Here is a 16,353-nt window from a genome sequence, read left to right on the forward strand (position 1 = left end):
CATCACTCATTCAAACCAGGACATGGTCTCCCAAATAATCATGCACAAATATGATTTCACAAGTGACCATCTAAAAAACATGTATCCACAAAGTATTCACATTATCTCAACATAAACTCAAAGTTGTTTCCTGTTTTGCAACCATGGAACTCTCCCCATATGATCCAATGGTTTGCCAAGCCCAAGGCTAGAAGGCCAAAGAACAATCATGTTGCCACTTTTAACTAACAATAGTGTCCCCAAGACTATATACACTTCCTAAGACCATACTATCAAATGTGCTAGATCCAACCTTATATTTGTTGTATTCAATGGCAATTGAAGTAGGAGATGGGACATGGGATTTTATCCCACCTCCCACTTGTGTAGACACCTCTCTCATTCCCACTCTAATGGCATTAAAGCAAAGAGTGTTGGCATTCTATCCATCCAAGAACATGCTAACAACCCCTTGCTCTAATTATAAGCAAATCTACATTCTAACAATCTATCCAAGAACATGCTAACAATCCCTTGCTTTCATCATAAGCAAATCTACATGCTAACAATCTGTCCAAGAACATGCTAACAACTCCTTGCTTTCATTGTAAGCAAATTTACATGTATCTCATGGTGCTTGATCTTGATGCAAAGTGTCCTAGCATAGAAAGTTCTTTCAATTACATATGTGTGTGCCAATATCACATTGTTTTGGTCCCTTAAATGCTTCAATAGCTTCATACTTGAGGAGCGCTTGAGACCTACCTATGAGAGTACAACAATATAGTGGTTGAATAGCAACAATACAACAATATTAGTAACCAATAATATAACAACAAAAGAACAACAATATAATTGGACCCAATTCAAGGTTATGTGGTGTTCATCTTCCTCTCGGGAGCCCTTCTTCAAAATTTGCCATTTTTTCATCAATAGACAGCTTAAAGAACTCCATTTGCCCTCATCTTATTACTTTAGACTAAAATGCCTTCAATTTACTCTTTTTAGTTCAATGAAAAGATCCGATGCTGTATGTGCATGATCCTCTACATATAGTGCCACTAGTCCAGTCCTATTTTGTTTACATTTGGAAAATTTACATCAAGCTCTTAATACCAAAGGGCATAATAATGTCTTGAGGACATTACAATGTCTTAGTAGTGAACTAGTGTTGAGAGGGGTTTTTCACTAACCCTTTTCAAATGACATCTCAAACTATTCAAAAGGATATTTTTGCATGTTTCCTAGAAGGGACGGTGGGAAGCCCCTCTAAAACAATTTCTACTAGTGTGGAGGAATGTTGTTGAAGTTTCAAGAACGAGGGAAAATGAGGTTAACAGTAGGAATAACAATAACAATACTAGTAACGATAAAAACAAAACAAAACAAAACAGCAACGAACGTTTTCTGCTTCTTGCGAGAGAGGGACGGGGTTTAGGAAGCCGTGTATTTCACCTGCGCAACCATGAAGATCGAGGAAGTGCAGCTCACAACCAAGAAGTAGCGGGTGGCTTCCCCCACACACACCAAAGGCCTTGGTTTGAAGGTCGCCTCTCCCATCCCGTTGTTGTTTCTGTTTCCTTATAAACAAGTGTTCAACAAGCATACATACGTCTAGACTGCAAATTATCATGCTATTATGTCCTGCTTTGGAGTTCTGATTGCAGAGCCAAGCCATAATAGCAACCTTATCATGCAGAAATTATGCACATGGCAGGTTTCACACAGGACATAAACTGTTGTTTTCGTTTCATTGAAACAAACGTTCAAACAAGCATACACGTGTTCAGATTGCAAACTGTAATGCTGTTAGCCTTGCTTTCGAGTTCTGATCACAGAGCCAAACCGATACTATCATATAGGAATTATGCATGGCTGGTTTCCCACACAAGAAAAGATATAAATGTTCAATTATATACAGACATTCAGACTGCAAGTTGTGTCCTGCTTTGGAGTTTTAATCATGTAGCCAAGCCATTGTAACTGTTATCGTGTAAAGATCAGCACATGGCAGGTTTCTGATGCAAGGGAGATTGCATGCATGTTTTGATCCATGTTGCACTCTTGCGTGCTTGACTATCAGATGGACATGGCAGGTCCCCCACACAATGAATGTTGGGTTCATCTTGCATTCTTGTGTGCTTGGATTACTGACTTGGTTAGCCACATTTTCTTGCCAATGCTTGGTGCTAACATGCTAGTTGGTTTCACATGTTCTCACAAACTCTTGTATGTCGCATTCTTCTAGTCTAGTTTGTCTTGCATACAAATTTTCTACAATATGCAGACAATTACATGTTCATAAGTGGTGCATGGCCTGAGTAACATGGTGTTTGGCTTGATACAAGCATGTGCGAAGTGGCATCAGTATGTTGTCTTGTGCACTTTTGTTCAAAAAATTTCCATGTTTTAACAGTTTTAGTCAATCTCATATGCCCTTTGCTCAATCAAATGAGTTGACAGGGTGGAGGGCTTAGTTTTTATGCATGTTGGCCCTTGCAAGTCATTTCTTCAGCTTTGATGCATGTTGGCTCTTTTCGAGTTATTTCTTCGATGGTGCATGTCTTGAAGCTCTAAGGACTGGCTACCCATACCTTGTCTGCCAAGGCATTGGGCTTGAAAATTGGTCTCTTAAGTGGTTCAAAAATCGGTTTTCATATTTCACTTGAGTGAAGGGGGTTCGATAAGTCATCCAGCAACATTTAGTAATGTCTAGAAGTGGTACTCTAACCTACTAGACCTGTTCAGTATAAGTTTAATTTCTCAACCTTAATAGATTAATGTTGAAATCTGGCCACTGCTGTATTTGTGTCAAGCCTCACCACTTTACTATTGGGTCATTTGTGTGCAGTGGTACTTTGTGCAATCAATATGCTCTGTTTACATGTAATGCGCTTATGTATATTGGTTGCTTTTCTTATTGGAAAGCTTGTTTTTTTTCTTGTAATTCTCTTCAGACATCTTTACTTCACATGCCATATGGATGAATTTTATGACATCTCTTTGTGTAGGCACAACTTAGATCAATTGGTAATTATAGCAACAACTAACAATTTTGTAACATTCAGTTTAACAAATTTATTGGCCATGTAATTGTTGTATCAAAGTTGAATGACTAAAGAGGTTGATGTTTCTTACATTCAGGAAGATGGAACAGCTCTAGGTATGGGATAAGGTTTTGTTGGTCAAGAACAGGCTAGAGAAGCAGCAAGGTTGGTGGTTGATATGATTCGGGAAAAAAAGATGGCTGGACGAGCACTACTTCTTGTTGGTGCTCTAGGCACACGAAAGACCGCTCTTGCTTTGGGAATATCTCAGGACCTTGGAAGCAAGGTGAATAATTTTTATTTTTGGACATTACAGAGTGGGATTTCTACGGACTTTGTGTTATGGTAGGATGTTAGGGCTGACAAAATTAATAAGAGTGCTTGTTAGACTTCTATCTATTGAAAATTTGTTAGGTAGAATTAATGCAGACTTGTTACAAGAACCAATTACTTGCGGAACTTGTGTTTTGTAGTCACAGAAGTTAAAGAAAAAAAGGTTTGATGGCTTGGAATCCATGTTGCAAAATGTGTTAGTTGTGTTAGAGACTCAAGAGTTGCATTTTGAGGTGCATGGGAGGAAAGTTCCATCATGCCTTTGTTAGAGATCATCCCCTGGACACATGCATTTTTCTCTTTTAAGCTGTGTACATAAGTATTTTCCAGCCAGGCAGCCATTCGAGAGTGTTCCAGATCCGTTAGGGTCAGTATGAGTGCCACATTAGCAGCAGGGTGCCATGTCATCATTTTTGCCAGGTCAACAATCACATGTGTGATGGGAGATGCTGTCGTAGGTGCCACGTGACAGAGGCTGTGCAGTCGGACAGTTTTTGGGCATTTTTTAATGCAGTTGGTTGCATTTAATGTAGTCGACCTGATGCTGGGCATTGTTTTTTCCTAGGCTATATATAGCCAGTCTCTTGCACACTCTCATTCATTCACAGGCACTCTCAAGAGATCGTGGAGATTAGATCGTGATTAGGCCTTGTTGTCCTTGAGGTGTGCGCATGTGGTAACATCATCGAGGAGGAGATACACAGACATACGCACTGTGCCAGTGTACATATTTGCATTCCTTTGTATTCAGCATACTTCCTACAACAGATTTTCTTGTTGTACTGTCTCTCTCTCTCTCTCTCTCTCTCCTCTTCTCTCTATGTTCACTCTCTCTCTCAGTCTTGGTCCCACGTTTCTGCATTGTTGCACTCTAATATGGTATCAGAGCATTGAAGACAGACTGACTGAGTGAAGAACCTACCTAAAGAGGAGATTTCAGCGCGACACAAGGCTGCATTTCCAGCATTCGAGGGTGAGCAGAAGGGCTGCGCATTGAAACAAGGCTGAAGCGAGCGTGGGCGTGTGGGAAAGGAGTCCAGTTGGTGAATTTGCTACTATTTGTTGCTGTTTGAAGAGGAGGAAGGCTGCGTTTTCGGCCTTTAACTGCAGATTTTACCTTTTCGTCGCCTATGGGGGCTGAAGAAGGTTTGGGAAGTGGAGGAAAGAGCCCTAGCAGGCAGCGTCTTCACAGTCAGAGGGGGCTACTTTTGCGTTTGTGCGAGCATTGCAGGTGAAAATGTCTACAGAGACCGACTTGGAGTTTCAGGTGATCATGGACTGGAAGATACCTGTGTTACCGCTCTTCCATCAGATCAAAAGCTCGATGGCGACAATTATTGCATCTGATGCACATGATGATGTTGGCCATCCTAGAGCTCATCAACAAGCTGAGAGAGCTTCAGATGCAGATTCAGAATACAAGAAAGCCGATTTTCTCCGAAGACATGGCGATCACTTTACTGCCCCAGTTGCCGCCACGATTCGGTGCCTTTTATTTCGCTCTTATTGCTTCAGGGTGGGAGTCAACTCTTCATTGGAAAGAGTTAGTTCCTATGGTCTTGGACCAAGAGGAATAGTTGAAGGGACATAATGCTTCCAAATCGGAGGCATTGACAGGTCAAGCCTCTCAAAAGAAGGGGAAGGACCAAAAGAAGACTCAAATGGTCGATGGAGCATCGTACAATATCTGTAACTTCTCCCACACCTTCAAAGCTATACCTTCAAAGCTATATTGTAGGAGGCAACTGTCGGAAAGACCTCTTTAGAAATGCACCAAAGAAGCATAGAATAAGCATAGACGTCATGTGTATCCCAAGTAAATCCGAAGTAAGAACTACTTTCTCATAGTTGTTGCGGTCTCAATCATCTGGAAGAGGAGTTAGAATCTAGGGATGCACAATAGCTCCTCAAACCATGTACCACATGCATTTCTGTACAAACCAAGCTGCCATGATGGAACTCTAGGTTAGATAATTAGGACCATAAAGCTTATCATAAGTTGAGCAACACGGAAGTGCCATTGGAGAGGATGAGACGTGAAGGTGAAGAAAAGGAGAGAGAGAGAGAGAGAGAGTATAACCAAACACAGCACGGACTACACTTGGCATGAGTTCATACATAGTGAAGAGAACAATTGATCACAAAATGATTGCTATATATATAGAAGGGCATAATATGATCAAACACAACCAAAAAATGAAGATTGCAGCCAATAGGACCTGAAATAAAAATCATCCTAGCTTGGAGAGGCGATTAATGCAAAAAATGCAGTTGCTGTTAGGAAAACACAAGCAATACAAGCATTAAATGCAGCAGTACATGAATAAACTAATGTGGAAATTGAAGTTGTAGATTGCTGTGGACAATGTAGATAACAAATGGTTGGAGACAGGTCAATTTTGGTCAGGGACAGGTCGCCCAAATAGTAGTACACAGAGAAAGGTAGGCTAGGGGGTAGTTGTTGAAGGAGATCCCAACTAACATGTATCCCTTTGTATCCAACCTTGGCAATGATAACTCATCAATCCTCTGTAGCATCCCAATCCCTGTAAATCCTCCTAGATCATATGGCATCACAAACTCATAGGTCAACTTGTACTCCTTCCTCCTCTTCATCTGTGTCAATGTGCTCATCTTCCACCAGGTTCTCCATTGCATAGGCATCTTTTGCATCTCTTCTCTTGCATATCCTGATCCTCTTTCCTATCCTTGGTACCCTCATCTTAGTCTCAAACATCTCTGTCAAAGCATATGTCACATGCAATACTTTACATCCATCAGATTCAATCTTATCCTGTTTAGAAAACTGTCCTATAGGACCACCTTGTAGAAAACTGCTCGTATCTTTTGAACCATAACTTGGATTACCAAGCTTTAAACAGAAAAAATGTAGCCCCACTAGCAATCTACAACTTTTCTAAAGACACCTAGACCAACTTGTGAAGATTTCAGCCCCTAAATTTTTTTGCGCAACCTGCAACTGCTTATTACTGCTCCAAAATCAATGACATATGCCTTATATATCCATGCATATAACGGAATCCTTGTAGTAAATGTTGGGTATCATTACCTAGAAGTGTTATCATCCATCAGAAAGCATCAATACCTGTGTTAACCCATTATGGGCCTTCAAAATCCATTTCAGTCCTTTGAAACAGATTTATTACAGCTGCAGTAAAACATACATATGCTGCCCAAAAATCACTCCAAAGCATGTACTTTGGTTTTGGCAATCATCTATCAACCATAGAGCATCAATAGCAGTCAACGGGAGTCTTTGAACACCATAAATCAATCTGGAAAACCCTATGGATAGTGGATACCCGGCTATATACACAGTTTAGACAGCAGTAAACTGTCATAAGCTCTCACTTTGAAGGCTCTATGAGATCTTTGGGAGTACTACCATGCATATAACAAAATCCCTGTAGTAAATGATGGGTATCATTGCCTGGAAGTGCTATCATCCATCAAAAAGCATCAATACCTATGTTAACCAATTATGGGCCTTCAAAATCCATTTCATCCCTTTTAGACAGATTTATTACAGCAGCATTAAAACATACATATTCTGCCCAAAAATCACTCCAAAGCATGTACTTTGGTTCTGGTAATCATCTATCAACCATAGAGCTTCAGTAGCATTCAACGAGAGTATTTGAAGACCATAAATCAATTTAGAAAACCCTATGGACAGTAGATACCCTGCTGTATACCTAGTTTAGACAGCAGTAAACTGTCACAAGCTCTCACTTTGAAGCCCCTATGCAAGTGATCTGTAGGTAATGTCTCTGTCTGCCCTTTGCATGAAAGATGAGCTATCCCAACACAAAGCTTCTAGATTTCTTTTTGTTTTGTTTGCTTAATCACGAAGTATATATGTATGTTCAGCATATGGGTGAGCAAAATGTGTCTTCAGCATGTGCATGAGATGATGGAAATGTAGGAGATTGATCATTGCAGGTTCAATTCGCGAGAGGGTTCTCCCCAAGACATCTAGGACTGCATGCTCCTCCCACAATGGCGTTGTCCCGTTTTTTTTTTTTTTTTTTTTTTCCCTTTTGGATACGCTACTCTCGTTCAAATAAAACTCCTTGTTTTTTTCTATAAAGTTAGGCTATTGAGACTTAGTTAAGTCCCCCTTGTCCACCTAATTCCAGTCTCATGCATGCAAACTCCACTTCTTGACTTACTTGATTCCTTCCCCAACATAGCATGATCAATATTTGTCAGTTCTGGCAATGGCCAATACGCTTTCATACCATAGACATAAATCCCTTTGACAGCGTAGGCACCGTCCAACGAGTGTGAAGGGTCCATTGGATCAAATGTAGGTTTGTATTGTGGTCTAGCTCAAAATGCAGTAGGGAAGGTGGCAGAAATAGGTTGCCTTGCACTGTAGAATAGTAAACACAAGGTCTTTAGCACCTGGAGATGTCGCCTAACTGGTTGTAACATGGACATCAAGCTTCTCTTCATAGACTTTGGCTCCCACACTGTCTGGGGGTAGTGTGTTTAGCCACAAACCGCGGGGGTTCTTGAGAATGAGCAAGACAGAAGATAAGATAGAAGCAAAATCGACTGACACCAAAATCCTCTATGTATATTTGGAAACAGAAGTAGCTTGCATATCTCAATCCTCATCCCTATCCTTGGTACCCTCATGTCATTCTCAAACATCTCTATCAAAGCATGTCTCATGCAATAATTTACATTCATCAGATTTAGTCTTATCGTGTCTAGAAAATTGTCCTACAGCACCACCCTGCAGAAAATTGCTCCTATCTTTTGAATGGTAACTCAGATCACCAAGCTTTAAAAAGTAAAATTGTAGCCCTACTCACGATCTACAACTTTACTGAAGACCCCAGGACCAAATGTTGAAGGTATCAGCCCCTAAAATTCTCTGTGCAGCCTGCAACTATTCATTACAGCATGCAGTCCTGACCTTTTCAACTTTGTCTCGGAGGCATACGAACGCAGATGTCAACCAAACTTTGTAGGACCCTTCCTAAGGTATCAACATCCACTTTGGATGCATCGGTCATCATTAATCCTCTCCTAATTAAAACTGTTTTAGACATCTTTAGTTCAGCCCTGCTTGTCCATTGCAATCTCCTACAGCCATATCGCCCTCCTGGGTTAAACAACCACTACATACTCAGCCAATCGATCATGCATGCAACCCAGACATTGTCTCTTGGATCAAATGGTAGTCCATTAATCATGTCATTGTCGATATCCCTGAACCATACTCTTATATGCATACTTTTCCTTGGAAGAAAAGTGGTAGTATCATCCCAATGTCTTCTTTATGCTTCTCTTGGTTATTTGTATCCACTTGAACATTGGATAAGACATGAGTATCTTGTAATCCTTGTGCTAGCTTTTCATCTGCATCCTCCAATTCTGTAGTATCCATATCCACAAACTTTGCGTCTGACATTTCTGGGTCTAGTTCATATCTAACATTTCTAGGCATTTTATTGTGGCCATTATGATGTTTATTTGGGCATTTTATGCTGGCCAAGCTACTCCATTTAAGGCATATTTTTGCTCTTTATATTCAGGCTCCTCCTCAGTCAATCATTATCACCTACAGGTTATGTTGGAGAGAGGAAGCCAGTGCCATTGCCTATGCAACTAGTGACTCATTGTTGTATGTGACTGTCTCGTGTTTGGCGTATGGATTCCATTTTTCGAACATTCTTTTGAGTTCTCTTCTTTGCAGTGTTCTTTTGTGTTTTGTTCTCTTTTGTCCTTGTGTTCAGCAGTTTATTACAACATTTGTTTATGCTTCCATTGCTACATCCACTTTTGACATGGTATTAGATTTTAGGATCCAAGTTCGTGTTGTTGTTTTCTATTGTTTTAGGTTTGCGTTTTGACTTTTTTGCAGCTGATTGGACTTGTTTTTGATTGTTGCAATTGTTTTTTCAGCCTAGGTGACCATCTTTTGCTAATTTTCGGCCCGGTTTTTTCTCTTTTTCTTAGTGTTTTGTAGTCCACCATTTGCGTTTTAGGGACAATAGGCTCAGACGACCTGCTTTTATGGAGGACAACTGCATTTATTGCAGTTATTGATTGCGTTTTGACTCCAGCCTTCACTGCTTGTGTAGGGCTGGGCGGAAGTGTTTCAGGTTGATTTTTACTATGCCTGATTCGTATTTTTACCTTATCCATTGCGTGTGAACTCTGTCGTATAGTTTGTGCTCCTGGTTTGGCTATACTCTCTTTCTCCTCCTCTTCTTTTCGTTCTTTTCTATTCCTATTGTCTCTAGATGGCTCCCCCCTGTTGTTCCACTGATGACAAATTACATGGCCCTGATTATTTCACACGGAGTGTTGTTATGAAAGCTGGGTTTGTGCAAAAGCGGTTATGATATGTTGTATCTGGAGCTTGTGAGCGTCCTACTCCTCTTCAAGCTGATTTTGACTAGGACGATTATAAAGAAGTTGTGCTCACATGGGATACTGAGGATGCTTGTGCATATTCTGCCATTCTTCACTTCATTTCCAAAGTTCTTCTAGCAGTCACCGCTTGCAGGAATTCTCTTGCAATTTGGGCAAAGCTTCAGATATTGTATGAGGCTTTCTTACCTATGCATGACATTACTCTTAAATGGACAACTCAGACAGACGAAGTTCGAGCCAAAGGATATGATTTGGTCTTTCTTACTTCATGTCACACTGGTATAGGACCATCTTCAACATATGCAATCTGCCCTTCCAAAGGCTTATCTTATGGGGAATGTGCTCTATAAGCTCCCTCTAGAGTTTAATGGAGTGGCCAATGCTTTGTGGGCTCAAACAACATTGACACTTGTCAGTTTTCTATGTACTTCCTCGATGCTGCTTGAGCATGAGATGTCTTTGCGGTTATAGGCGAGGCTTCCCTCCTTATCTGGTAGATCCAGTGAGGCCTTTATAGCTTCAGAGAGGGGTGATAGGAAGAAGAAGTTGAAGTCCCAGCCTAGTGTTATCATTCTGGTAAGAAGGGACATTTGCGCAAGTTTTGAAAAGAGTTAGTGGCTTCAAGGAAGGCGGAGATGAAGATGAAGCAGGATCCTAACTCCCTGCTCAGTCATCCTCTTTCTTTGACCCTGACTTGGATCCTGGCCAAGGCCAAGGCCAAGGGGCGGACATGATCATCTTGTTCGGACCGCAGAAAGGGCTTGGCGGCGCTTCCTGCTTTCTAGTACTGGTGATGCGGTCATCCCTCACGACTCTCTAGTGCAGGAGGAAGAGTGAGTGGGTGGCGAGATGGGGTGAGTACGCCTCATCTATATAGGTATATAGGTGTACAGGTTCCAGAGAGGGACATCCTTGACACATCAACTAAAGTCTGACAGGTTTTGAAATCCTGGAGTTAGGGTTGATATCTAGGTTCATGATGGGTTGTTATTCGACAGAGGGCGGTATTGGCTCCTAGTTTGAGCTCATATGAGGCGACACTTTGGCGGTCTTGGCCAAAGGCAAGAAATCCATGGTTACATATGTTTAGAGGCATTTTCAATAGGATGGTCTTGTATTAGCTGCTTGACATCGACACTTAGGTTCTCTTTGAGGCACCTTGGTGGTGGCTTCATCACCCAGTACTTGGGTTTCCATGGTCTTATTTTGGTGGTCTTTGTTGTATGGACTATGATGAGTCATTATCATTGTATCATTCTATTGTATCATATATAATATCACCCATGATTTGAGAGAGGGCGTTAGCAGTGTGGCTAGCTCGTGTGACTCTAGTTCATACTTGATATTTCTAGGTATTTTGGACATTTTATTGTGACCATTTTGATGTTTATTTGAGCATTTTATGCAAGTCAATCTGCTGCCATTTATGGCATATTTTTGTCCTTTATATTTAGGCTCCTCCTTCTCAGTGAATCATTATCACATACAGGTTCTGTTGGAGGGAGGGAATATCCATCTTAGATCATAGTGAAAATTACATGGCTAAAGTATTGTAGCATCATGCTTTAATTTGAATTATATAGAAAGGGCCATAAAAATGCACTCTCTTTGAATTTTAGATTTATAGAAGAGATATAACTATTGCCTCCGAAATTCATAGAAGGGGCCGATACAATATGCCCCAAAAAGTGGATTTCATGCAAAAAGAATTCACTTTTCTTGTCATTGATAACCAACCTATTATGCTCACCCAGTTCATTGAACACAATGTCCAAGTGTTTTCTATGCTCTGCCTCGTTCTTTGAATAGACAATCATGTCATCAAAGAAAGTGTCCACAAATCCTCTATGTGGCTTCTTCCCATTCTCTAGGAAGCCCGAATCCTTCCCATGCAGCAAAGCATCGGCTGTAGCAGTAGTCTCTATGAGCTGAAACATGCTAGATTTAGTGGACTTAATGCAAAAATCCATGATTCCTTTGGGCAGCCCACAAACATATTTTTCCATGTGCTCATGAAGGGGTACGGGGCGATAGGAAGTAATAGGCAAGAATCCATCCCAAAACTTCTTATTATATTACTCCAAATTTTTACATTCCTTAGCATCTAGCTTATTCCAAGCTGTCACGATGTCCACCTCAAAGGTACTTGTCAACCAATTCGATGCAAACATTTGTTTGAATTGTACCCACGTTGACGGTGCTCTACCTTGCATCAAAAGAGTGGACCACCGCTGTAATGCATTCCCTTTCAAGAAAGTGGCTGCATTTCGAATCTTCGAGGACTTTGTGAAGCTCATCCTTGAATAGGCTGCATCAAAATTCTGAATGAAAGTCAAAGCTTTCAGCCTATCTTGTACATTGCTGAAGGACTCAAACTTCATTGTTTTTCCACCTCGGTGTCAAGTTGTCATATACTGGTTACTGCAAAAAGGGTGCATTTGCTGAATTTACATCAAAACCAATACCAAACGGAGCATTTGCATGACCAACATTCATTTCTTGAGCCCCATAAGCATTCGGGGGTGCAAATGTAGTACCAAACATGCTACTTTGTGCCCCAGGCATCAAGCCAATGCTGCCATACATAGGGTTTTGCATATTTCTAGCCATACCCGAATACATTGGGCCTGCACACCATGCATTGGTTGCTGCATACCATAGGGATTTGTGCCATACATTCTCGTATGCGGTCCTTGTCCAACCATAGCATGAAAAATCGCGCTTCCACCAAAATATCATGGCTGCCCCATCATAGCACACATGCCCTGCTGTCCAAAATCCATTGGATTGGCACTTCCGTGATGGCCTTGCATTTGCATTCCTTGCCTTGTAGGTACCAACTGTTTTATTTCATTAGCATCTTTGAGAGCCTCAAATGAAGGGTTTGGCATTATCTTCGGTGCATCTTTGTTGTCCCAAAGGTGTAGAAGACGTCTTCTTCTTCTTGCCTTTGCTGTCCTTCTTTGGAGCATTCTAAAATTGGGTGATTTGAGGATCCTTTGCCAATTCAGCAAAGAGATTTGCTGCTGTCCTTATCCGATTCTTGAACTAATCATCAAATTCCTCTTTACTTTACTGGTCATCAGCCTGCTTATGCCCTGAAGGCCGTGCATCTTACCCAACAGCAACATTTTCAGCTTGCTGTCCATGGTTTGAGTCTTGTCCAAGGTCAAGCATTGCATTTCCTTCATTCCCATGTGAATGTTCATACTGAGAGGCATTATCACTGCTTGAGTCCATCTCACTGTATAAAGATATATTGCTGTAATTTCTCAGCTGAGATTAAAAATCAGCACTACCACAAAGCTTTGGCTTGCAATTAGGTGCCTCGGGCCTACCAAATCAAGGGATTGAGTGGTGTCCTGGCAACGGAACCATGTAACCAGTCTTCCTCCTTGGATAGGGTGGTAAATAACTTGATTAAGCACTATTTACAATAGTTAACAAATTCACAAAATTGAAATGCACACTTTACCATATAATCTTGGACATTGGACACCCTGTTGGCCCCAAAATTGGTGCCCCTTTTTGTATTTATTTAACTTAATTGAAGAAGAAGTTGATGTACAATCTCTTTCGGTATTTCAAATCCCTTGCTGTCCAAAATGACCAGTAAGTCTTCAATATGATTTGCCCTTTGATTCGGGCAATCAATTGGCCTTCACCCACTTTGATAGAGATGAAAAATGCCCCAAATTCAATGATTCGCTGGTCCCTCCACTTGAGTAGGCTAAAAATAGTGTCAGCCTTGTTGAATCCAAGTCTTGGAGCTTTCGGCACACTTCTCGAGGTTGCTACTAAATCCTAATTTTTGATGCAAATCAGGGTTTATGGCAGAGAATTCTGAAATTTGTTAGCCTTTGGTGATCTCAATGCTATAATCTTCAGAGCAAGGCTATAGAAAGGCTGGGAGAATGCTGAGGAGAGAGAAAATTCAGGCTTTCTTCGCGAAAGACTGAAGAAAATCTGTTATTTATTGCTGTTGCTCTATCTCAATAGCTTGTAGATTCAAATAACTGAAGAAAATCAATCATTTACTATTGCTGTGCTATCTCGACAGCTTGTAGATGCTGTCACTTGCTGTTGATTGGTCTTCTCGTGCCCTTGGCTGCCTTAGAAGGTCCTCGAATGGCTGTAAATCAAACTAGCAACATCTCCTTCCTCTCTCTTGTAGACTGAATACACTAAAAATGCCTCTCTCTAGCCTCCAAAGACGGATTTTAGTCTTGCATGGGTATTTTTGACAAGTGGATGCCTTTCCAAATGGGTTTTCTAGTATTATCCATAATTAAAAATTAATTTTCAATCTTTAAATACTGAAAAGTAATTTAATAATTATTTTGGTATCTTGAAAAATAATTTGATTGCCAAATAAATTAAATTGGCTAGGCAACTTCCATTCCTGAGTGTCTCTGTGCCATCTTTGATCATTAGATTGGCATTAGGTACCATTAAATGCCACTTTCTTAGTGTCACCGACTTTTATGGCCCAATGATTGACCTAGGCCAACAACTGGCACCAACTACCACAAAGTACCTGTGTGGCATAACTTATAACAACTTTTGCCTTTGATATCCTGTGATTTTTTCGGGTCCCGAGCTTGTAAATTTACTCTAAATCCAGTTACATCTCACATGTGGAACATTTACTTAACCATGTGATTAAAAATTAATCCAGATGTTAAGTGAGGTTTCAAAAATAAATGTCATCGTGACATTGAGCCTTTGCTAACTCCACCTTATCACTGGAAGATAATCTGAACCTGTCTTGTGAAAAGGAACAATGAATAGTCTGCGTAACAAGCTCTACCAAATCATAGGACTCTAGAATGGCAATCATCATGACTGCCAAAAATACTCGGCATTGACCTTTTGATCTAATAGAAGAGTTGGTAAGATGGGCACTTTGCGATCCATGATCGCTTGAAACTCTGTCTTGGCCTTAGAAGATATCTTCACTTACAATGCTTGCACAAAATACAAAAAGCAGCCCTCTCTGACTGTGAGAATACAGCTTGCTAGGGCTCTTTTTCGCTCGTTCCGCTCGTTCTTCAACCATCGGACGCGATGAAAAGGTAAAATCTGCACTTGAAGGCCCAAAACACAGCCTTTTTCCTTCTCTAATAGCAAAAACCAGCGGCGATTTCAGTGAATCTTCTCCTTTCTCATACGCCCACGCTTACTTGAGCTTGGTTCTGATGTGCAACCCTCCTACCCGTACTTGAACACTGAAAATGCAGCCTTGTGTCATGCTGAAATCTCCTCTTCAGATGGGTCCACCCTATTTATTCCTTCAATGCTCTGATACCATATCAGAGTGAAGCAATACGGAAGAGAATAACCAAGACAAAGAGTGAACAGAGAGAGAGAAGAGAGAGAGAGAAAGAGAGTGAAACATAGAAAATCTGCAGTGTGGAATACTATATAAGGATGCATAAATATATACGGGTGCAGAGAGAATGTCTGCATATGTCTCCACCTCGAAGATCTCAGTCTCCGTCAATCCCAAGGGCAGTCTCCATGGTCTACAGTTTGAAATTTGAGAGAGCAATTGTATAAGATTGCTAAAATCAGGGCCAATAAATAGGCCAAAAAATAATGCCATAAATAATGGAGGTCGGTTGCATTAAATGCAGTCGATTGGACAACAGCTGTTTGACTTGCATTGACCTATTGCAACAAAACTGGCCAAGTGTGCCATGCGGCACTTGCGCTCCTTTCCGCTTGCTATACGAACTGACTGCCATGTGGACTGCCTGGTACAACTGCAGAGAAATTGCTCAGATGTGAAACCACTTGTCCAAGGAATGCCAATCTCTAACAGAGGGTTGCTACCACTTTGCTTTCCTTGTTGGGGGTTATTCGACAGGGATGCGAGGGTTTAATTTTTGGATTTGGACTGTGTGCCTCTTGCCTTAGAGCGACACTCATCGTCATAATGACCAGCCTTTTGACAACGTTGACAATATCTATTCTTTTTAGGTACATTCTACGATCTAGGTTTAAGTGTAGATTGTTTGGTTCCTTGGGATTCAGTAGTCCTGTTTTGATTTTGATTTGAGTTTTGTGTGCCCTTACCTTGTTGTTGCTTTTGAGAAGATGTAAGAAGAGCCCCCTCTATTGAGGACGTGCTATGAATTGATCGAACCACCGTGCATAATGCAACAATTGACACTCAAACTCATAAAATGTAGGCATCTCAGGCTGTGAAGTCACCTGTTGCACAAAATGGAAACATTTTTTTGGTAGCTTGTTAAGGAACATGATAACGCGGTCATCGGAGGACTTAGGAGCCCAAGTTGTTGAGAACTTTGTGAGAAGACGGCAATACTCAGCCAACTTGACTTTCAGGTCATCCTTGTCTATGATTTCGAAAATTTGGAGCTCATGATTCAAATTGATGCAACAAGTCCTGTCTAGAGCTGCGTAGTGGTTAGTCCAGTATGCCTAACACTCGAATGCTAAGTTAAAATGCTAAAGCTGAGAGTGAAACTCAGGCAGCAAGCCCTGTATAAGGTCGATAGTAGTAGAGGCATTATGAGCCTTCCATGAGTGGACAACCTCATATGGAACAAGAGCG

At 41.0% G+C, this 16,353-nt stretch overlaps 1 protein-coding gene across 1 annotated transcript in view; it reads left to right on the forward strand.

Moving 5' to 3' along the window:
- The first annotated feature begins 1,341 nt into the window (after positions 1-1,341).
- The window catches only part of LOC148039189 (ARM repeat superfamily protein), a 43,082-nt gene continuing 28,070 nt past the window's right edge, over positions 1,342-16,353 (forward strand). The window contains exons 1-2 of the mRNA XM_087675091.1: positions 1,342-1,525; positions 3,124-3,312. Of these exons, the coding sequence (XP_087531217.1) occupies positions 3,205-3,312 (108 nt within the window). The 5' untranslated portion in view covers positions 1,342-1,525; positions 3,124-3,204. The remainder of the gene's footprint in view (positions 1,526-3,123; positions 3,313-16,353) is intronic.

Source organism: Lygodium microphyllum, chromosome 3 (assembly GCF_053477565.2).
Source record: "Lygodium microphyllum isolate KBCC chromosome 3, Lygodium_microphyllum_v1.1.10, whole genome shotgun sequence".
NCBI classification, from domain to species: domain Eukaryota; kingdom Viridiplantae; phylum Streptophyta; class Polypodiopsida; order Schizaeales; family Lygodiaceae; genus Lygodium; species Lygodium microphyllum.